At 37.7% G+C, this 25,401-nt stretch overlaps 1 protein-coding gene and 1 pseudogene across 1 annotated transcript; both read right to left on the bottom strand.

The window, feature by feature from the left end:
• Positions 1–1,012: 1,012 nt before the first annotated feature.
• The window catches only part of LOC122034628, a 31,842-nt pseudogene continuing 7,453 nt past the window's right edge, over positions 1,013–25,401 (bottom strand).
• On the bottom strand, positions 13,278–15,983 carry LOC122034629. Its single transcript, XM_042593943.1, has 3 exons — positions 14,277–15,983; positions 13,794–14,190; positions 13,278–13,710 (listed from the first exon to the last, which is right to left on the bottom strand). The coding sequence occupies exons 1-3, from the start codon at positions 15,791–15,793 to the stop codon at positions 13,357–13,359; spliced, it is 2,268 nt and encodes a 755-aa protein (XP_042449877.1). The 5' UTR covers positions 15,794–15,983; the 3' UTR covers positions 13,278–13,356.

Raw genomic sequence — 25,401 nt, 5'->3', positions numbered from 1 at the left:
GGAGATCCATTTGACAAAGAATTTTTCTAAAAAATATATCTTGAGATCTTTTGATACATCATAAAAATCAACAATTGATGTTCAAAACGGTGTTAGAGGAATTCCTTCAAATTGAATTGAACCAAATTATGGTTGCGCTCTTCCTCTCGAAGTGCAATTAATCCACAGTGTCAATCTCCTTAAACCTTACTCATCATTTCTTCTTCATGCATCTTAAAATATTAGAGTTGATTCATTAATAAATCCCTCTTGGCAATTTTTGAATCGGAGTTGCTTTCATGCAGCAATGTTAGCCTTGCCATTGACTTGGAATTTCTTCTTTATTTTCTAATTTCATCTCACTGAACATTCGCTCACTATCCTTATTCAATGGGACTCCATATCCTTTTGTGATGGTGGTCCAAATCTCAAATTGGTCGTCAAATAGTCTTCGCTTTCTCCTTTCCAACATGCAAAATTACCAAAAAAATAAAATAAAAATAAACGATCAAATGTCGGTCTTATTACCTGATTGATCTTCTTGCATTGTCATCTCCCTTAATATCAATTCAAAATTTATTAAAGTTGTGCTTTTGGACCAACTATAGGAACAATGAATGCTTTAGGGGTGAATAGACAAGGCGCTTCATCAAATCCTCACAAGACAATGAAAAGTAGAGCGAGACTCCCACATGTGTAATCCCTAGTGTTCATAGGCAACGAATATAAAAAACAAATAAAAATATAAATACTTATTAATAATGGATTTTAAGTGGTTTAGAGACCTCATTCCTATTTCACGTCCTATAACACATCTAGTATGACACTCCAAAGATGAAAGCACAAATACAAGAGGTAAATTACCAAGAGCTTAACATGTCGAAGCCTTCAACCTTGGTCCAAGCATGTGAAATTAATTTAGCACTTGTATCATTTGAGAATAAGGTATTAAGAAATGTTTGTGGGTTCTTAACGCCCAAAAGCTCTATATCCAAGGCTTTCTACCTTCACAATTTAGTCATCTCAGGCCAACTGAAAAAAAATCTTCAATTGATTGCATTGCTCCGATCTGAATGTTAAATTACAACTACTACAACTTGAATCAGTTGGATACCATCCATTTGATTACAACTTAAATAGAAATAATTGACTGCCAACTCTTAGCGAGCCAATTTGAACTAGGGCAGTCCCCCTTACTTGGCTTCAGTCCAATATATGAGTTGGTCGACAAGGATGATTTGAGAACACCTTAAGACTTCAACCAAACACAAGAAAACTCACCCACTACTTGTACAATTACGCATTATTACAATTTATGTATAAAAACAAACCCAAGATTACATCCACACGCAAACATAATATAGGGATCAGTCTTTGATTCTTCACTTTCTTTTCGATCTAAGCTATTGTCCTCGACTCATCCAAGCATCTTCGTTGATGGTGGTTAACCACCCTTGAGTCCATCAAGTTCCTCCCAAGCTCTAAGTCCACCACTTGATTCCTTCGAGTCTACAATCCCCATAGTAATCAAAAATCTCCAAGTCATCTCAATTCAGGCTATCCTTAACCATCCTATCCAGGCTACTTGCCCTTCTTCAGTCATGATACAACCAACCTGCATACTTGGTGCATCAACATTAAATTCATGTCTAACTTAAGATGTATTGATAAATTATCAAAACCATATTGTCTAACTCAGCCATAAGAGAAACGTTTCCCCAACAAAAAGGTTCAAATTTTTCACAAGACGACTAGTCAAAGGAGACCCTTTTAGCTCACTGGCAGTACGTACACCACTGCTTGACACAACATAATCTCAAAGTTGTCCGCATGCTTGATGAGGGAAATCAGATTTTGAGCTTACTGCAAAACAAACTTCTAGATGGGGAACTCAAGAAACTTAATTCGCTGTGACCCCAAGTGCAAAGCGACATTCAAGAGGGGCAACTCAAGAAAATTAATTCGCTGTGACCCCAAGTGCAAAGCAACAACCTAAACCTATTGATCTAGATGAAGATGAGTAATGGCCAATATCTTGTCAAGCCTGGATACAACTTGTTAGTTAGAGCCCTAGAGTTAATCATATGATGATTGTTAAATGGATTCGATGTATCATATTCCTATATACTTATAAAGGCATTTTTTTTTATGGTTATTATACTTGTATTGGTGTCAAATAACTAAGTGTAATAGCGTCCTTGAGTAGAAGGTTCTTATCTATATCAATCAATTGGTTGAATCGATAGTGAGATAATATAGAGAACACTACTCTTAATCATTCCTAGTCAAGTATTAACATTCAGGGACAATGTTAATACGCTGAGACTAGTATGTAGGTCAACTCGATGACTTGATCTCACAAGTCATGGATATAGAGATATCAAGTTGACATATGGATATGCATTGGAGAATGTATACTGAATGACCAACCATGAAAAAGTATGATGGATCGTTATATGAGTGTCATATACTTTCTCATGTGGCTATTAGTATGACTACTAGTCCTTGGACCTGAAGTCACCATGGTTCTCTACATAAGGAGTTACATACTTTGACTTCGTCAAACGTCACCCGTAACTGGGTGGACTATAAAGGCGATTACTGGATAAGTAACAAATTATGCGGAGGGATGTGAGTGATGTAGATGAGATCTATCCCTCCTATATGACGGAAGTGATATCGATATTCTTGATAGAGTGAGACCACTAAATGCATGGTCATGCCCAAATGAGTCAATATGAGATATTGAGCTCATTTGATTGAGTGAGTCTACTTGGGATTCAAGATTTAGATTGATTAGAGGATGACACGGTCTATGCCTCATATTGATCAATCTAGATATCTATGATAGAAGGATGATGGCATATATTGTGAAGAGTCACAATTAGTAGTCACAAGGTGATGTTGGATCTCAACATTCTTGTAACTTGGGTAGTAATGATGTGTTGCTAGATATCGCTCATTACTTATGCTTCTAAATGAGTTTAGGAGCATTGCTAACGTTACAAGAACCTATAGGATCACACACAAAAGGCAAATAGATGGAGATTAGGTTCATATGATGGACCAAGAGAATTAGGTTCATGTGATGAACCAAATTGGATTAAGAGTAATCCAAATTAGACTAATTGAGTTGGACTCAATTTGATTCATGTGTTGAATGAGTCTAATTTAGATTATGACTCATTGAATCAATTTAATTCAATGAATAGAGATTCATTAAATCAAATTGACTTGAATCAATGGTTAGATTTGATCGACCATGGGAGATAAATGGGTCAAGTTTGACTTGACTTGAGAGGGAAGATGAAGGGTCAAGTTTGACTTGACCAAATGTCACCTTATTTGTGACTTGGCATGGGCCGGCCAATGATGGTGTTACTCATCATCAAGGTCACATCATTGTGTACCACCTCACGAGGAAAACCAAGAGTCATGACTCTTGGTATTACATGGAGGTTTAAAAACCCCTCCATTAAGTGGCCGGCCACATTAGTGAGGCATTAAGCAATTTGTGTGCTAATTCAAGTCTTCTTCCTCTCTACATTCTCTTCTCCCTCTCATCCTCCATTGCCGAGACCACCAAGAGTGCTAGCACACTCTAAGTGGTTTTTCTCCACCTTTTGTCCGTGTGGATACTTATAGAGGAGTGTTCACTTGACATTCTACGAGATCCGGCAACTTTTGGACGAGCGAGATAAGCGAAGGGCTTCGCTACAAAGGTATAATCTCTACCATGTAGATCTAGTGTAGATCCAGGAGAAAACTAAGTATATGTAAATTTTTAACTTCGCACGAATCCGTGGCAAGAGCTTCGAGGTTTTCCGCAACGCAAAAAAACGAATTTTGCGGCTCGAAAGTTCCTACACAAATCACTAGCTCTAGAAAGACAAACATGTCATCTAAACCTTCTTGTGATGAATGCGCTGTGATGGTCTGCTTACAAACTTCAAGCGCTACAGAAGGTACCTTCCGATGGATAGTAGTAGCAAAAAATGTCCAAGAAGAGAGGAAGTAATCCTACATGGTCTAAAGGACTGCACATATGCAAGATAGGCTTCTAAAGTGATCCTACATGAGGTGTGCAACTCTTTCTTAGTAGGGATGTAAATGAACCAAACGGTTCGCGAGTTATTCGGAGCTCTGTTCGATAAAAAGCTCGTTCGAGTTCGTTCGTTTATCTTATCGAGCCGAGCTCGAGCTCGATTTCGAGCTCGACAGTTTTATCGAGCCGAGCTCGAGCTTAAGGATATTCGGCTCGTGAGCTCGCGAACATGCTTGTTTGTAGGCTCACGAGTCAAAAAACGAGCCTTAAATCGAACAAAAAAACGAGCTCTAAAACGAACCAAAAAACAAGTTCTAAAACGAACCTTAAAACGAGCCAAAAAAACGAACTCTAAAATGAGCCCAAAAACGAGCCCGAGCTCACTTAACGAATTAGGCTCGTTAACTATGATAATCGAGCTAATAACGAGCCGAGCTCGAACTGTTCGAGAGCTTAATAATTCCAAAACGAGCCGAGCTCGAGCCTTGTAATAAAAGTTCGATTCGAGCTCGAACCGAGCTCGAGCCCGAATATAACTTAAACGAGCCGAGCTCGAGCCTAATACTGATCGGCTCAGTTCGGCTCGTTTACATCCCTATTTCTTAGCAAATCAGACTTAAGATCATGGGTTGGGGAACCATGGCCTACTGCTCGTATTGGCAAGACCATACTGCAGTGTTCTCAGACTTGTTTAGACTGTTTGAAGGGAAACCTCATTCTCAAGGAGAAAGCAAGCCATCCTACAACTAGGAAGTGGTGAGCTAAAGACTGGAACATGACTCTCTTTTAAATTGCCCAAGGAACGCTAACCAGAATGCGAATTTTAATGTCAAAGGAAGTTCTAATCATAATTTCATCTTAATGTTAATATCTAACACTCTTTTAACAGATCATTTTACTAATATACCAGGAACATGATATACACAATAAAAGATATGAAGAGAGAAATTGAAACTAATTTTAAGCTTCCAAGCCACTCTTTAAAATCATTCCAGCCAACTCAATCAAAATTAACACTAACCTTTCCTTTCATTCCAAGTTTATTCAACCAACAAAATGAAACCTAACAATATTAAGCTACGTACAAAAACTCCAGATAGATGGAAAGGAGATTCTAAAATTTGCACTTTGTATTGAATCAATTGAGAAACGAAGTCCTTGGGATAGTATCTGATGATAGATAGGATTACATATAATTCACTCCGTAAGAACTGATCTAAGTAGAATTAATGAATAAATGATAATAGACCACAAAAAGGGAAATGAAATCAACATAAATATGGGAATTTTAAAAAGGTAAAAATAAAAATAGTATATAATAAATTATAGGTTAGAAAAAATATGTTAAGTCTGCTATTATAGCGCAAAGGGACTACCTCAGCCGTTCTAACTTAAATAAACAACTCGGCATGCCTCAGTCAGTGCTGACGACAGAGTGCAAACAGCAATGTGCTTGGTCGAAATCATTGATTCCTTGGCAACCTGCATACCCAGTTTCACTTGTTCACTAACGAAGCCAATTAGGGCAAACAACCCTGCAGAATGCCATCACTCAATCAGCACAGAGACAAATGTACTTTATTCACACAAGTCACAGACGCTTAGACAAAAAAATTAATTGGGACTACTTACTTTATGCACCAGGGACAGCTAATCATGATTCAAGTTTCTGCTACTCTTTCCTGAAGCCTTAACCATAGTGAGAATGATATGCCATCTCAGGGAGGTAGAAAGTCTGCTTACAGCAAATCTTCATATCTTGCACTGCACCAAGATCATCCTGACGTAGCAACATCAAAAGCAGGTGGCAACAAAGCTCTCATTTACTCTTTGCCCAGAGCGCCACCACAAGCAGTAGATTAACAAACAAGTGAACAGCTGCAGCATGTGATAATTCGCCTCACTACTTTTGTCTCCAGAGATTAAAAAAGTGGTCTCAGGTGCCTGAATCAAATTTTTCACTCCATTGAAACCCTATTTTGCAACATGGATACTGTTCGTCAGCTGGTTAGTTAAAATACCATTGCAAAGACAGCTTCTCAGAACTCACTGGTCAAGATAATCTTAAACTATCAGAAGTTCACATAAGAAGCTCAATCCAAGGTGTTAAATGTTTTCTAAGTTGTCAATAAAGCTCATTCCAGAACCATTGAACCAAAGCTCACTCCATGTTTCTGGATTGTTTTTGGGAAACACTGTGAAGCTCATTCGACACTAGAAATATTTATCCTACCACTGGAAACATATGAAATGGAGCTGATTCACAGCCTTGATCAAATGACTGGTGAAAAAGAGAATGATTCACCAAATATTAGTTGTCATATGCCACACCCTGACTAACTAGGATTCAGACCAAGACAACTTCTTTCCTTCCTCAGGAAGTGCAGAAAACCCTTCATAAAATGTGATCATTCCAAGTTATCCATCATTCCCCAATTTTTCCATGCGAAAATTTATTGCTTCTTTTAAGCACAAGTTTTTGTTCCTAGGAGTTTACCTTTCAAGAACCATAGCCAATGGATCACTTCATTCATCTGGCCTTTCCATAGTTCAATTGTAATCTGTCTACTGGCGAAGCTTCGCCTTTTCAAAATAAGGCAGCTCGAGTTTTCAAACTTTGAGAATCTCTGTGAGGCCAGGAAATAATAAAATGCTGAATCAAAATGAGGCATAATCTTATTACACATAATCTTACTGCACCTTTGCACTTGCTCCAGTCAATTTTTGTTTCTCTTCTTCAGTTTGTTTGTTAAGTACCTCATATAATTTCATGGTATTAGCAGAAAAATTTTCTACAGCTTGAAAGATGTGGCTCAGACTCGACTGAAAACTTATCACAGTTGATCCTTGATCCCCAGTAGTTGGCATCCCATTTTCACTGGAAATTACCAGTAATCTCTGTCTCTGCTTAAGCATTTCTTGCTCTTCCTTTTCAATTGATTGTAGTTTGCTATCCATATCTCTGTTTGTCAACTGTCTTTGCTGTTGTACAGCCTTGTGCTCTTTCCATATGTTAATGACGCTTTCTATAAAAGAGAGGGCTGCTTTTACAACATCCCTTTCAGATACCATATTGATACTGGAAGACCAGTAGTTGCAGATGACAAATACAGGAGGTGCACCTAACCTCCCAGGAGAAAAAGGAACCTCACCATCATCAGTGACCTCGGGCTCATAAGCTATACCCTTCATTAACCATCCATTCAAAGCATTAACATACATCTTCTGAGCAGTAACCCAAATAGAGAAATTAGTAATCCATTCTGCCATCACTAATTCTATGCGCTTTATCGCATCAGCATCAGAAAACTTTCCTCCAGAGACAACAGAGTCTAGATTTTTAGCCTGGGATATTGCTTGATACTGAATATGATGGCATTCTGACATGACTCTCCACATCTCTTCAAAACTGCAAGGTTATAGTGTCAATAAGAACGCATTGCATGTACAAGAACAATAAAATTGAAACAAGATGAAATTGAATTTTGAGATGATTCTGTTGTAAATTCGAACTAGTACATACAAGCTGATATGCATCAACATTAAGATAGGTTTATCTCAAACAACTCAATGAAACTATTTGGTTTATTTTCATACTAAAAAATAATGATAAAACGATGATTTGATAACTCATCTCTAGAAGCCCAATGAAACAAATACAAATCAGATACTAATTACTATTTTATTTATTTTCACCGGAATTTAAAAGGGTGAAAGAAAAAAGGGCAATTCCCATTTCTACACCAGACCTTCAGCAGCACTGATGCTTTGCCCTTGATCAAAATTAACTTTGCAATCTGACACTAATTACTAATGGGAGTCAAACAAAGCCCTACTTTACATAATTGTAGCCTCAATTAGGGTTGAGCAATCGGTTAAAAACAAACCATCCAAACCGATTTAACTGAACCCAAATAAACCAAAAATATTTCGAACTAAACCAGCCGAACTTTCCACAAAAACCAAACAAACTGAACTGTCAGTTAATTTTCAATCAAATTAACTGAACTCTTTAATATTGATATATTTCTATCTAATTTAAACTTTTAAGTCGACGACTTTGAGAATGTGAACGCCTATCATTGCTACTGACAATTTTGAGAACGTGGTATCATGCAAAATTATAAGTTAAATACTATCCCTCATCTAAATCCCTAACAAGTATAATAGTTGTAAAAGGGTAATAAAATCATGGTAACAAAATTTTGATTTATTCGGTTTAACCGAATTAGAAGTTTTAAAACCGAAACCAAACAGATATTTAAAAAAAAATGAATTTTCGAAATAATCGAACAGAATTTTTAGATTGGTCGGTTAATTCAATTTAATCAAATTTTGCTCACCCCTAGCTTCAATTACTGATATAACATGCTAAGATGATTTTTTGCTTATCCTACAAAGATACAGTAAGTATATAAAAAATAGGGACTCGCTTAAGGCTTCAATTGTCATTTTCTCGGTGTCATACATCAACAACAACAACAACTAAGCCTTATCTCATTAGATTAGATCGGCTATATGGATTCTTCTATCCATTGGGTTCTATCCTCAGTTCTAAAACGCGCCCTAGACGCCGCCTAGGCGCTCGACGACCGGCAACTGCATTGAAAAGGTGCTAGGCAGCCAACCTGGGCGGCCCAGCCGTCTAGGCAATGCTGGGACCCAGCGCATCATTGAAATATGATTTTTTCCATTTAAAGCTCTAAATCCTATCACTATCGATTCATCTGCTCACGCTGTGACTACTTTTCGTCTCCTCCAACTGCTCAATAATCGGTAAGTTTCTCAAATATATGCAACAATTTTTCTTCCTCCCGCGACGCTTCCGGCGTCGAGACGCATCCGGGCATCTGTCACCGCCCGCACGGGCTCAACTTTTTTTAATTAATTAAACAATTCCTCACTTAAATAGGGTAATTCTAATAAGTTTTATACACTCTAATTAAATTATCCCAATAAACTATATAAAAATATATTTAAAATTAAAATCTTTTTATAAATTTTATTAATTTATTTATATTTTAATAATATTATATTTAAAATTTAAAATTTAAAATTTCAACTAGATATTATTAATTAATTTATATTTTGATATTTTATATTTAAAATTAAAAAAGTCTAATAAATCTTATTAATCCATATAAATCATATTTATATTCATAATTTTATATTTAAAAATTAAAAAATCTAATAAATTTTATTAAGTTATATAAATCACATTTATATTTTGATAATATTTTTTATTGATTTATATTAATTTTTTTTACTGATTTATATCCTAAATTTATTCTTAAATTCCTTTTTAAGTTATCACAATTATAATGGCAAACAATCTATCTTCGACAGCATCCCTCACTCAACCCGAATCCGGAATTCTTAGGAGAAAGTCAAATGACATTGGATGGGAGTATGGGATATTGATTGATCCTAAGAATCTCGACAAAATTAAATACAAGTTGTATGAAAAAACGATGTCGGAGGAGTGTATAAGATCAAGGAGCACATAGGAAATATACCTAGAAATGTATCTGGTTGTCAAAAAAATATCTCAAGAAGATAAAACTAAGTGCAAACAGACTCTTTTAGAAAGGAGGAAATGAAAGAAGATTAAAATAATGGAAAAACAAAGTTGTAGAGCAAAGGTGACTATTTCTCTAAACGAAGAAGAAAGTCCTGAAATTGAAGGGATAAATGAAATTAAAAAATCTCTTCCACTTGGCCCCATGGATAGATATGCATCGGTAATTGCTTCAGAAAATGTAGGTTCCAATGGGAGTAAAGTACATCACAAAAAAAATATAAATGAAGCTCTTTTCAAAGAGAGAAGTCAACAAGTTCAACAATATGTTGGGAGATGGGTTTATGAAAATGGAATCTCATTCAATGTTGTTGATAATGATAGCTTCCAACAACTAATGCAATCAGTGGGTTAACTTGGATCAAGATTCAAGCTCCCAACTCAATATCAGCTTAGGAAACCACTGTTGAAAACCAAAGTTGAAAGAACAAAGCAACTGCTGAAGAAACATAAAGAAGAATGGGCAAAGAATGGGTGCTCGACAATTGCATGGAGTGATATAAAAAGAAGCATCTTAAATTTGTGTGTTAATTACAAGCAAGGTACTATATTTTTAGAGTCCAAGGAGACTACAGACGAGACACATACAACTGAACTTATTTTTGAGTATGTTGACAAATGTGTTAAACAAGGAGCTCAGAATATTTTTCAAACTGTAACAAACAATACCACCAACAATATGACTACAGCTAAATTGATGAAAGAAAAGCGACCTGGGATCTTTTAGAGTTCATGCGCAATTCACACTGTTACTATCATAGTTAAAAGTATTGGCAAGCTTCCACGATATAAAAGGTTATTGAGCCATCTTTTACCATTTTCATTAATGCTCAACTTTGTAATTGATGAGAAGAAGAGAGATATAGTCGAGCCAGGAGTTACCAGCTTTGCATCAAATTTCCTCACATTGCAAAGTTTGATTGAAAAAAAATCTAGTTTGAGGGTCGTGTTTACAAGTGATATGTGGAAAAAATGTAAATGGTCAAAAACAAAAGGAAATTGGCTTACTCCATTGATAAACATGAGTTTTTAGAATGGTATGACACTTTATTTGAAAATATTTACTCCTTTGGTAAGACTTTTTTGATTGATAAATGGAGATAGAAAGTCATCCATGGGGTTTGTATATGGGGAACTTCTTCAAACTAAAGAAGATATCAAGATGGCCCTAAACAACGTGGAATCAAACTATCAGTCTATCATAGAGATTATTGAGTCAAAAATGAAGGATAGACTTGATACATCATTTCATATCACTGTATTTTTGTTGAATCTCTATTTTTACTATAAAGATAGTTCTATTGCTCATTATGAGGAGGTCACGATGTGTTAGTTAGAGCTCTAAAGTCAATCATATGATGATTGACTTTGGACTCGATGTATCATATTTCTATATTAATAAAGGCATTTCTTTATGGTTATTATAGTTACTTGTATTGATGTCAAATAACTAAGTATAATAGCGTCCTTGAGTAGAAGGTTCTTATCTATATAAATCGATTGGTTGAATCGATAGTGAGATGATATAGAGAACACTACTCTTAATCATTCCTAGTCAAGTATTACCATTTAGAGACAATGTTAATGCGACGAGACTAGCAAGTAGGTCAACTCGATGACTTGATCTCACAAGTCATGGATATAGAGATATCAAGTTGACATATATATATCCATTGGAGAATGTATACTAAATGACCCGCCATGAGAAAGTATCATGTATCGTTATATGAGTGTCATATACTTTCTCATGTGACTATTAGTATGACTATGAGTCCTTGGACCTGAAGTCACCATGGTTCCCTACATAAGGAGTTGCATATTTTGGCTTCGTCAAACGTCACCCGTAACTGGGTGGACCATAAAGGCGATTACTGGGTATGTAACAAATTATGCGGAGGAATGTGAGTGATGTAGATGGGATCTATCCCTCCTATATGACGGGAGTGACATCATTATTCTTGATAGAGTGAGATCACTAAGTGCATGGTCATGCCCAAATGAGTCAATATGAGATATTGAGCTCATTTGATTAGAGTGAGTCTACTTGGAGTTCAAGATTTAGATTGATTAGAGGATGACACGGTCTATGCCTTACATTGATCAATCTAGATGTCAAGGATAGAAGGACATTATCATATATTGTGAAAGATCACAATTAGTAGTCACAAGGTGATGTTGGATCTCAACATTCTTGTAACTTGAGTAGTAATGATGTGTTGCTAGATACCGCTCATTACTTATGCTTCTAAATGGGTTTAGGAGCATTGCCAACGTTACAAGAACCTATAGACTCACACACAAAGGGCAATTAGATGGAAAATAGATTCATATGATGAACCAAGAGAATTAGGTTCATGTGATGAACCAAATTGGATTAAGAGTAATCCAAATTAGACTAATTGAGTTGGACTCAATTTGATTCATGTGTTGAATGAGTCTAATTTAGATTATGACTCATTGAATCAATTTAATTCAATAAATAGAGATTCATTAAATCAAATTGGCTTGAATCAATGGTTAGATTTGATCAACCATGGGAGAATTTAAGTTTGACTTGACTTGAGAGGCAAGATGAAGAGTCAAGTTTGACTTGACCAAATGTCATGTGATTGTGACTTGGCATAGGGTCGGCCAATGATGATGTGTCACATCATCAAGATTACTTCATGGTATGCCACCTCATGAGGAATACCAAGAGTCTTGACTCTTGGTATTACATGGAGATAAAAACCCTTTCATTAAGTGGTCGGCCACTTTAGTGCATTGGGTGTGCTTGGTGTAACTCCATCTTCTTCCTCCTTTCTTCTTCCTCCTTTCTTCTTCTCTACTCTCCCTCTCCTCCTTGGCCAAAACACCTTAAGAGTGCTAGCACACTCTAAGTGTTTTTCTCTCCACCCTCTTTTGTCCGTGTGGATACTTCTAGAGGTGTGTACACTTGAACACACTTGAGATCCGAAGAACCTTGGACGAACGGGATTTGCTAAGGGCTTCGCTTCAAAGGTATATCCCTTATCGTGTAGATCTAAGGTAGATCTAGGATAACAAACATGTACATGAATTTATTTTAATCTTCGCACAGATCCGGTGGGAAGACTTCGGGGTTTCCGCAATGCAAAAAGCGATTTTTGCGGCCCGAAAGTCCCAATAATGGTATCAGAGCCACGTGCGAAGCATGTACTTGTTTCGTTTTGTATTTTTATGAAAAATATCAGATCTGTAAGTTTCTGTGATTTTATTATTTTTATGGATTTTATGGGTATTTTTCTCATAAAGACGAAGCAATAAGTGTTTGAACACTTGTAGGCTTCGACTACCGAGAAACACCTTCCGAAACGGCAAGGCCTCGTCCAAAATGTTTTGGGACAGCGGCTTAAGGCGTTGTTAGATCGTCGTGGGACACTCGTGAGGCTCATTTCACGAAAATGGGTGCTGCCCCTAACCCCACAAGCAAGGTTGTCAAAATCGAGATTCTACGTTGAAACGGAAGGGAGTTGTAGAATCGTAAACTCGTAGTATCGTAACACGAATCGTAAGTTTCTACCAAAATGTAAAATTATATATAAACATATATATACTCATAGAAAATAACATAGATAAGATTAATAACCTCAAAAACACATTAAACATTTGATTAAACTAAACATTTATAAGGTCTTCTACAATCCACACATAAAATAAGTCATAAGTCACAAATTTTAGATAACATATAAGTCTACAACATGAAAAATAATAGTCAAGTTCTAAAGTCTAAACTTCATAAATTCATGAATTCATAATCATCCTCCATGTGTTCTTCATCTCCAGCATCCTCCATGGCATCTCCACCTTCTTCAACTTCATCATCATCATAACTAGGCAGCTCCAAATCATCATGAGGTGCTCCACTACTAGGTCCTTCTTCAACTGGAACCAAATCTTCATTTGAAGCATCCAAATCTAAATTTTCACTATCATCCACAATCCAATCATCATCAGAAGCTAGGTCATCAATGCTATAGTCATTGACTTTCCTCAATTCCTTCTTCTTGGCTAATTTTGAATTAGCCATCACAAAGACTACATCATTCATCGTTTTTGCCTTCAAACGATTTCTTCTCTTAGTGTGGACCTAAATAATAACAAAATCAATTAACACATACTCATATAATCACATACAACTAGGTAATTTCATTCAAGAATGAAATGCAATACCATCTCAAATGCACTCCAATTCCTCTCACAGCCAGATGAGCTGCATGTCAAGCTCAAAACACGAATAGCAAACTTTTGCAACTCAGGATGTTCATAACCATATGATTCCCACCATTGTGCTGGAGTTTTGGTTTCAATTCCACAAGTGGCTACTGCACTACCAAAGAATTTCTTTCGATATTTGAAGTCTTCCAGTTGAGCATCAATCTTCTTTACTTCTTCCATACTTTCAACCATCCTTTGTAGACAATCATATATTCCTCTTTTCACTTCAAAGTCAGCTTTAAAATTAGGACTGTAATGAAATTGAGGGTTAAGGTAATAGCCCGCAGCATGCAAAGGCCGATGTAGTTGATTATCCCATCTTGCATCTATAATTTCCCATAGAGGCAAGTAACTAAAGAGTGAGAAAAAATTTGAATTAGTTTCCAAGAAATTATAAATTTATACGAGTATTTAATAATTAGTAATAAATTAAGTTACCTTTTCTTAATACCATTAAAGGCAGCTTGTATCTTTTCTTTGGCCCTGTCCATTTCCTCATAAATGAACCCCATGGCAGGCTTCTCATCTGAGTCTACCAAACGAAGGACTTTGATCAAAGGATAAGCACTCCTCAAGCATGTAATAATGCTTTTCCAGAAGTCCTTATCCATTACCACATTTTCAATAACCTTTCCATCTTTAGTCTTTGCAAATTGACTAGATTTCCATTCTTTGGATGTAAACATTCTAATCAATGCTCCCTTATTGTCATTCAAGCAACCCAAAGTCAAGTAAGATGTGGCAAAACGGGTAGTGGCTGGTCTAATCAAATCCTTTTCTTTGGTAAAATGATGCAATAGAGAAATAAGCGCAGTCCTTGAATAGATGTAAGTTGTGATCTTTTTACCTCGTGCAATTGTCTCTTTATGTATTGGTATCTTTTTTTCAAAATCCTCCAACATTAAATCGATGCAATGAGCTGCACAAGGCGTCCAATATAGCCTCTTTCTCTTCCCCATCAACATCTCCCCGGCTGCTTTGTAGTTTGCTGCATTGTCTGTGACAATTTGCACTACATTCTCTTCACCAACTTCTTCAACAATTTCATCCATCAACTTGAAAATCTTGTCAGCTGTTTTAGATATATCAGATGCATCAATTGACTTCAAAAAAATGGTTCCCATAGGACTATTAACCAAGAAGTTTAATATAGTCCTCCTCCTCTTATCTGTCCACCCATCAGTCATAATTGTGCATCCCATTTTCTTCCAAAATGCTTTGTGCTGCTCTATAACTTCTTTGGTGCAATCAACTTGTTGTTTCAAATACTTGACTCTAATCTCATGGTAGGATGGAGGCTTAAAGCCAATACCATGTCTTGCAACCAAGTCTAGCATCTTCTTGAATTCATCACTTTTTGCCACATGAAAAGGTATAGCATTATTGTAGAAAAAAAAGGCAATCCCTTGGCAAGCTTCCTCCCTCAAATTCTTCTTGAAAATGCCATTGATGGTAGTTTGACTACTCACACCCCTTTTCTTGAATAGATCACCAGGATTCTTTGCAATTTCTCGCCTTTGTCTTTTTGCACCCTCCACCTCCTCATCTTCATATTGACCAAGAGGACTTGAATCACTTGATCTTCTTTCAATCTCCTTTGCCCTCTTTATTAAATTTTCTTGCAATGAGGATATAATTTTCCACATTTCCTTCCTTACATCATCACTAACAGCCTTGCATGCTCCAACATCCTTTTGTGTTCCTGCCAAATGATGCTTGAGTCTATAAATCCCTCCATTTATCACCTTTTGACAGTATTTACATTGCACTTTCTTTGGATTTTCATCAACTGCAATTCCATGTTTCCAACCTGGATCAGATCTATTTCCAGGAGCATTCACTGCCAATCTTTTGGAATCTGAAGTTCCACTAGTTGTGGAAGCTACGCTTGGAATGGCTACACCACTATTGGAGCTTGCTTCACCAGACCCACCAACACTAGCTTCTCTACTCATTTTCGTGAAATTAAAGAAGAACAAGAACACCACCACGCAGCTTCAGCTTCACCAACGACACTGCAACTCTGCAACAGCAGCTCGCGAACCACAGACGTGGCCAACAGCCTTCAGAGATGCAGACGGGACAGAGACGGCCAAAGAAGTAAAGAACAGAGACCCACAGATGAGATAGATGGAGAAGGGACAGAGGCAGATGATGGCGTACCTTTAATCGAAGTCAGTTACAGTGCCGGTCGACGCACACCGGATGCACAGGGAGGAAGAGACAGACGCGTACGTGAAGGAGACGATGGTTGCTGAAGAAGAACGAAGCACAGCAGTTGCGGCGACAATGACTCGCGACGCGACTTAGGAAAGTTAGGGTTTCTTGAGATCAAATCTTCTGTCCCGAAACTCTCCCTGTCCCTCTGTCCCACGCAGAAAACGACAACCGAATCGTGAGAAACACGTGACGAAGGTGGAAATCAGGGATCGGCCCTTGCTGATCGGTCTGGGGACCGATCAGCCTAGAGCCTGATCAGTCCCTAGACCGATCAGCCCCTAGGCCGATCGGCCCTTGCAGATCGGTCTGTGGACCGATCAGGCCATAGGTGGATCGGTCCACAGACCGATCTCCCTATTTTTCTGAAGGAGAAAAGCGTGTTATTTGGAGCGGGGTTTCTTGGACCCGTGTTTGATCGATCGCTGCGATCGACCTTCTGGTCTTGGAAAAATGTCCGCTTAGAATCGCTGGACTCTTACGAGTCTACGATTTCCGCTACGCTTCCACGCGATTCTGCACGATTCCACCAGATTCCGCTTCCGCCTGGGCACGCAACGCGGAAGGCCACCAAAAATGCGTAGAATCGTGCGATTCTACGTTCCGACTCGCGATTTTGACAACATTGCCCACAAGGGGCATTGTCTCGCGATCGTGTCCAAAAACCGCTAAACGGGACCGCCGGGAAGTTGTAACTCATAAAATTGAAAAAAATAATAATAAAATTATAGAAATTTATGGAAATTACATAATTTAGAATTATGTATAATTTTGTGATGGTCATGGCCCAAAGAACCCAATTTGATTGGAAATATGTGTTGTAATTCATAATATGGCCTGCGTGCCATTTTTGTGTGATTGTGCGTGTTGTATTTGATACGCGACCTGCGCGTCATGCCTTTCTAATTTAATTCTTGTTGTAAATAAATTTTAGACTCGAATGTAACTTGAGTTTCAAATTTGTAATGTACAAAAAATGGAGCGGTGGAAGGTCCACTCGAGACGGAGTTACGAGGAGGGTGCGAGCAACACATGGTGGCCAAAGGGAGGAGCTTGGAGAAGCTGATGACCCTAAGTTGACCGTCCGATCTTCTCATGGGCTTGAGAAGATCGTAGTAGGGTCATGACCTAATCAAAATTTAATTAATTGCTTGTGTGTATGTGATGCATGCTAGAGTAGAGTAATTAATTAGTGCCTTAACGATTAGATTAGATCTTAATCGTGTATATGATACATCTTAACGATTAGATTAGATCTTAATCGCGTATATGATACACATCAACGATTAGATTAGATCTTAATCGCGTCAACTCGAAATGCCCATATGTACTCAAGATGATTGGGTACAGAGAGAACCTACAAAGGTTGGGATTCCCACTTGGCCTAGAGCTGACCACTGACTTGATCTTGCAATCCTTGCCAGAAAGCTACAGTTAATTTGTCATGAATTACAACATGAACGAAATTGACAAGTCACTGCCTGAGCTTCTGAGAATGTTGAGAACTGCTGAGCTCAACCTTAAGAAGGTTAAGCCCAACTCCATTTTAATGGTGCAAAGGAACAAAGGCAAGGGCAAGCCTAAAGGTAAGGGAAAGTCCCAAGCCAAGGGCAAAAGCAAGGCACTGAAACTCAAAGGATGGGTCGCCAAGGATGCTACCTACTTTCACTGCAGTCAGACCGGGCACTATAAGAGGAACTGTAAAGTTTACCTGGAAGATCTTAAGAAGAAGAGAAGTGAGATTTCTACTTCAGGTATATATGTTATAGAAGTTAATCTCTCTATTTCTTCATCATGGGTATTAGATACCAGATGTGCTTCACATTTGTCTAATATCGCAGCGCTGAGAAATAGCAGGCATTGGCGAAGGCGGGTGGACCTATGGTAAGCGATGGAGCACGGGTTCTTCTTATTCTGTAGGGACTTACTTTATCTCGGGCTTGTACTAGAATTAGATAAATGTTATTATGTGTCTGCTCTTACTAAGAACATAATTTCAGTTTCTTGTTTGGACAAGAAAGGCTTTTCGTTTATCATAAAGAACAAATGTTGTTCCGTCTATTTAAACGAAATGTTCTATTGTAGTGCACCTCTGATGAACGGACTCTATATTCTAGACTTAGAGAACCCCATCTATAACATAAATACCAAAAGGTTCGAATCAAATAAAATGAACTAAACCTATCTCTGGCATTGTCTCTTAGGTCATATAAATGACAAACGTTTATCCCAGCTCCATAAAGATGGTTTGCTGGACTCATTTGATTTCGAATCATATGAGACATGCAAGTCATGCCTACTGGGCAAGATGACCAAGACTCCCTTTAGTGGACATAGCGAAAGAGCGACTGACTTGTTAGGACTTATACATAGTGATGTATGTGGCCCTTTCAATATCGCTGCCAGAGGTGGTTATGGGTACTTCATTACATTTACTGATGACTTCAGTAGATACGGTTATGTGTATCTGATGACACATAAGTCAGAATCCTTTGAAAAGTTCAAAGCATTCAAGAATGAAGTACAAACCCAGCTTGGCAAGAGTATTAAGATATTTCGATCAGATCGAGGTGGTGAATACCTTAGCCATGAGTTTCGTGACTATCTAGCTGAGTGTGGAATTCTATCCTAACTCACTCCTCTTGGAACACCACAGTGGAATGGTGTATCCGAAAGGAGAAATAGTACCCTATTAGATATGGTACGATCTATGATGAGTCACACAGATCTTCCTATATCTCTTTGGGGTTATACTTGACACTGAAACCTACTTAACCGTGTTCCGTCCATTGTGATAAAGACACCATATAAAATATGGACTAGGAGAGATCCAGTGTCTTTTATGAGGATTTGGGGTCTGTGAGGCTTACGTTCGACGTCAAGTCTCGACAAACTAGACCCAATCCGATAAGTGTTATTTCATAGATATCCTAAGAAAGCGAAGGGATATTACCTACATTCCGGTCGAACCAAAATAGTTGTGGCTAAGACCGGAGTATTTTTGAAAGGACTTTGCTTTAGAAAAACTAGTAGAGATCGCTTGATCTCAAGAAGTTCAAGATATGGGCATGACCAAGCCTGATGGAAGTTAAACTTGAACCACAAGTGTTGTGGATGATGAGATTATTCCACGGAGGTAGAGGAACAACAACCGATTCAGTAGACTACCTCTTGGCAGTCCGATAGGGTACGCCGTCGTCACCGAGAGATACTCATTCTCTTGTCGACCGTGACGACGTTATGCTCGTTGAGAATGAGCCTACCTCTATCGAAGGCGTGATGAGACCAGATTCGAGAAATGGCTAGAGGCCATGAGATCCGAGATGAAATCCATGACACCAACCAAGTATGGACTTTGGTCGATCCACCAAGGCGTCAAACTCATTGGGTGTAAGTGGGTCTTTAAGAAAAGACCGACATGGGAACTCATTTATAAAGGTCGTTTGGTAGCTAAAGGTTTCAAGCAAATTCATGGTATCGACTATGATGAACCTTTTCTCTAGTGCGATGTTTAAGTCCATTCGGATCACTTGCTATTGCGGCGTACCACGATTATGAGATCCGGCAGATGGATGTCAAAACCGTTCGAATGGAAACTTGCTCGAGGATGTGCAGTCGACACAACCCGAGGGTTTTGTAGATCCACAAAGATACCTTGGCAGTAGTACTGCAGTGCGTAAGTCCATTTATGGACTAAAGCAGCTTCTCGAGCTGGAATCTTCGATTCGATGATACAATCAAAGCATTTGGTTTTATCAATAATGAAGATAAACCACTGTCTACAAGAAGGTTGTAGGGAACACATTGTCTTCCTTGTGTTGTAGATGACGTACTATTATTGGAATAACGTTCCTTCGCTTATGATTTGTCAAAGACTTGGATAGGAATTGTTTCTCAACGAGGACTTAGGTGAAGCGACTGCGTTAGGCATAAAGATCATAGAGATAGATCTGAGATCGCTGAAGTCGGTCAGCATATGTTGACAAGGTATTACTACGGTTTGCTTTGTAGAATTCCAAGAAAGTTTACCGATGTCACGTGGTGCGAGACTTTCGAAACTCAAAGTCCCTTTTCTAGAGAGAGAGACCGCGTGGATAAGATCCCTTATGTTTCGCCCATAGGATCTATCGTATGCGACGTCTTATGTACTCGTCACGATGTCTCGTATGCTTTGGCGTACGTACAATCAGATCCAGGTGAGTGTGAATAGTAGTCGAAGAATATTCTTAAGTACTTAAGAAGGACTAAAGAATATTTCTTGATATATAAAGGCGATGATGAGCTAGCTGTGCTTCCAAACTGACCAGGATGATTAAAGATCGCAATCGGGTTCGTATTTTGCTTGAATGGTGGTGCTTTGAGGTGGAAGAGTTCAAGCAGGACACGATTCTTGATTCTACAACAGAGGCCAATTATATTCTGCGTGAAGTAGAAGGAGGCGCTGATCCGAGTTCATTCTTGAGCTTGGGGTGGTTCCTAGACACGATCCTATCGAGCTCTATTGTGACAAGATGGAGCAATCATGAGCTAAAGAACCTCGCCACACCAATGACCAAACACATACTGGCATCATCATTCGAGAGATTATCGATAGAGGAGATGTGAAGATTCATACCAGAGGCTAACGTCACCGATCCCTCGACCAAGACTTCGCACAAAGCATGATGGTCACTGGGGTTGTATTGGACCTCTGTTTGATCGACACTAGTCTTTGGTGGGAGATTGTTAGTTAGAGCCCTAAAGCCAATCATATGATGATTGTTGTATGGACTCGATGTATCATATTCCTATATTAATAAAGGCATTTCTTTATGGTTATTATACTTACTTGTATTTGTGCCAAATAACTAAGCATAATAGCGCCCTTGAGTAGAAGGTTCTTATCTATATCAATCGATTGGTTGAATCGATAGTGAGATGATATAGAGAACACTACTCTTAATCATTCCTAGTCAAGTATTAACATGAGGACAATGTTAATGTCTGAGACTAGCATGTAGGTCAACTCGATGACTTGAACTCATGTCGGATATAGATATCGAAGTCTGACGTGGGTGTCGAGAATGTATCGAATGACCATTCGAGAAAGTCGTGGATCGTTATATGAGTGTCATATACTTTCTCATAGTATATTATACTACGAGTCCTTGGACCAGAAGTCACCGTGGTTCCTCACATGGGTCGTACTTTGGCTCGAAACCCAGAATCATGCGGGTGGACTATAAAGCGCGATTACTAGGTATGTAACAAATTATGAGGGATGTGGTGATGTAGATGGGTTTATCCTCTATACGATGTGGGAGTGACACCATTATTCTTGATAGAGTGAGACCACTAAGTGCGTGGTCGTCTAAACGAATCAATACGAGATATTGAGCTCGTTTGATTAGAGTGAGTCTACTTGTTCAAGATTTAAATTGATTAAAGGACGATACTGATCATACCTTCGTTGATCAATCTAGATGTCGAGGATAAAAGGACATTATCATATATTGTGAAGGTCACAATTAGTACAAGGTGATGTTGATCTCAACATTCTTGTAACTTGGGTAGTAATGATGTGTTGCTAGATACAGCTTTCATTATCCAAATGGATTTGAGCATCGCAACGCTGAAAACCTATAGAGTCACACACAAAGGGCAATTAGATGGAAAATAGATTCATATGATGAACCAAGAGGATTAGGTTCATGTGATGAACTAAATTGGATAAAAAGTAATCCAAATTAAACTAATTGAGTTGGACTCAATTTGATTCATGTGTCCAATGAGTCTAATTTAGATTATGTCTCATTAAATCAATTTAGTTTAATGAATAGAGATTCATTAAATCAAATTGGCTTGAATCAATGGTTCGATTTGATCAACCATGGGAGAATTTAAGTTAAGTTTGACTTGACTTGAGAGGGAAGATGAAGAGTCAAGTTTGACTTGACCAAATGTCATGTCATTGTGACTTGGCATAGGGCCGGCCAATGATGATGTGCCACATCATCAAGATTACTTCATGGTATGCCACCTCATGAGGAATACCAAGAGTCTTGACTCTTGGTATTACATGGAGATAAAAACCCCTTCATTAAGTGGTCGGCCACTTTAGTGCATTAGGTGTGCTTGGTGTAACTCCATCTTCTTCCTCCTTTTTTCTTCTCTACTCTCCCTCTCCTCCTTGGCCGAAACACCTTAAGAGTGCTAGCACACTCTAAGTGTTTTTCTCTCCACCCTCTTTTGTCCGTGTGGATACTTCTAGAGGTGTGTACACTTGAACACACTTGAGATCCGAAGAACCTTGGACGAACGGGATTTGCAAAGGGCTTCGCTTCAAAGGTATATCCCTTATCATGTAGATCTAAGGTAGATCTAGGATAACAAACATGTACATGAATTTATTTTAATCTTCGCACGGATCCGGTGGCAAGACTTCGGGGATTCCGCAACGCAAAAAGCGATTTTTGCGACCCGAAAGTCCCAACACGATGAAGATTTTTAAATGCATGGAAATTTTGCATGCGAATGAGTTAGATCAATTATTAACAAGGAATTTACAAAATATAGAGACAAGACTAGGTTATTTGGAAAAACATTGGTAGCAAAAGTATATAAAAAAATAATGATACATTTGATCCATGTGCATGGTGAAATACATACTGTGCTCACACATCCAACTTACTAAGAGTGCATTGAGGATACTTTCATTAACTAAGTTCATCTGAATATGAAAGAAATTGGAGTGTATTCAAAGGTATAAGCTTTAAATTTTAAACCTTTAATTAAAGTAAAGTATTAATTTTTAAAATTTTATATTCATGTTACTAACTATAATATTTATTCTCTTTTTTTTTAGATTCATACAAAGAAAAGAAATAGGTTGGATGTTAACATATTGAACAATCTAGTATTTGTCCAATTTAATGTTAGATTGTTGAACAAACAAATGTCGATGCCCTTCTTGCAAAAGATGCTTCAAAAGCACAAAATTGAATGATAGATGGTGGAGAAGATGATGAAGTTACACTAGACTATGGGCTCACGTGACAAATGGTAGATGAAGCAAGTGGAACAGATGAAAATTTACAACTCCAAAAAGCTCTAGAGGGAGAAAAATCACGAGGATGATTTTGCATCCGAAGAAGAAGAGGAATATCACAATGATGATATCGAGTTTGTGTCCGATAAAGAACGAGTTGTTAAAAATTATAGAGAAGAAGTAAAATAAATTTGATGTTGAATTTGTGTTCGATGATATTGAATTTGTGTCTAATGATACTTTATTAGTTGTATAATTTTGAACTCATTTTAAATTTGATGTTATTGTGTTGAAATTATAATATGTGATTATTATGTAAATTATATTGATACCGAGGAATCTGTCTAGTGGTACTTAGTCCCCACCTAGGCGGCCTAGGAGCTAGGCGCTGGTCTGACGCCCGACTAGCGCCTAGCGAATTTAGGGGGCGTTTGGTTTAGGGGAATAGGAGTGGGAAATGGGAATAGGAATCATTGATTGTCATTGTTAATGTTTGGATTATAGGAATAGGAATACAAATAAGAGAATGAATCCTTGAAATTGGGTAATAACTCATTCTCATGTACCTCCCCTTCAATGAGCCATTATCCTATTTTCATCAATCAAAATATTCTCTTATTCCAAAAATACCCTTGACCTAAAACTAAAATTTTCTCCCTTAATATCAAATATCAAAATTTATTTATTTATTTTTTCTTCATATCACTTCTCTCTCCTTGTTCTCTCTCATCATATTTTCTCTTTCCTCTTTTTCTCATTACACTTTCTCTCTTATCATACTTTCTCTCTCCTCAATTTCTTCCATCACATTCTCTTCCTTCTTTTTTTCATCATACTTTCTCTCTCATCATACTTTCTCTCTCCTCAATCTCTCTCATCACACTCTCTTTTCTCTTTTTTTTTTCTCATCACACTTTCGCTCTCATCACACTTTCTCTCTCCTCAATCTCTCTTGTCACACTCCCTCCTTTTTTTTCCTCAACACACTTTCTCTCTCATCATACTTTCTCTCTCGTCATACTTTCTCTCTTCTCAATCTCTCCCATCACACTCACTGTTCTCTTTTTTTCTCATCACACTTTCTCTCTCCTCAATCTCTCTCATCACACATTCTCTCTCCCCTCATTTTTTCTCATTACATTTTCTATCTCTTCATCCTCTCCCATCATAATTTCTCTCACATCATATTTTATCTCTCATCTTCTCTCATCATGCTCTCTTCTATCACACTCTTTTTTCTCATTTTCTCTCATCACACTTTCTCTCTCTTCATTCTTTCTCATCACACTTTCTCTCTCATCATACTTTCTGTCTCATCATTCTCTTTCATCATATTTTTCTCTCACATCTAATTTTTTTTCTCTTATTTTCCTTTAAGGGTAAAAAAGGAAATATTGATTTATTCCGATAGAAAATATGCAACTAATCAAACATTGCTTTTAAGAGTGATATCCATGCTCATACTCATTCTCATTCCACAATACAATGATTCTCATTCCGATTTTCATTCCCATGCTCATACCAAACGCCCCCTTAGAACATTGGTTTTATCCACTACTATATCATCATTTATATTTAAATAAATTTTATCTTATTTTGTTATTACTAACCAAATCGTTTTTAGTGTTCCTCTTCCTCTTTTTGATATACCTATTTGTTATAGTTTTACATCACCCAACTGAAACATTTAGGTGGTGTTTAGTTTAGGGGTTTGGGAATGAAGGAATAGATTCATTCCCAAACCTTGTATTTGATTGATGGGAATGGAATTAAAATTTTATAATGAAAGCCAAAAACTTAGGTATTGATGACACTCACCTCTCCCCTTGGGTTTTTGATGAGAATGAGAATTAAATTTGGGATGAAAATACCCTTAATATATTTGTTCAATTTTTTCATATCACTTTCTCTTTCATTATTCTCTCTTAACATACTTTCTCTTTCTTCACATATTTTCTCTCTTTTCATTCTATCATCACACATTCTCTCTCATCATACTTTCTCTCTCCTCATTCTCTCCCACCATATATTCTCTCTCCTCACACTTTCTCTCTCTTCACACTTTCTCTTTAATTATACTTTCTCTCTCTTCATCCTCTCTTATCATGCTTTCTTTCCCATCAATCCTATCAAGACGGTCTAGTGGCTAGCGCATGAAGTGCTACCACCATGAGGTCTGGGTTCGAATCTTGACATAGCCGAGATAAATGTCTTCCTTATGCACTAATCACTATTCCAAAGACTAGTAACCACCCGTAATTTACCTCCTCCGTGTTGGCCTTGAGACGGATTGGCGGGAGCGCTGGGGCAAGCGTAGTC

Source organism: Zingiber officinale, chromosome 11B (genome assembly GCF_018446385.1).
Source record: "Zingiber officinale cultivar Zhangliang chromosome 11B, Zo_v1.1, whole genome shotgun sequence".
In the NCBI taxonomy this organism is placed as follows: Eukaryota; Viridiplantae; Streptophyta; class Magnoliopsida; order Zingiberales; family Zingiberaceae; genus Zingiber; species Zingiber officinale.
Note: the sequence above shows the minus strand (reverse complement) of the source record. Positions and strands in the feature narration are given on the sequence as shown.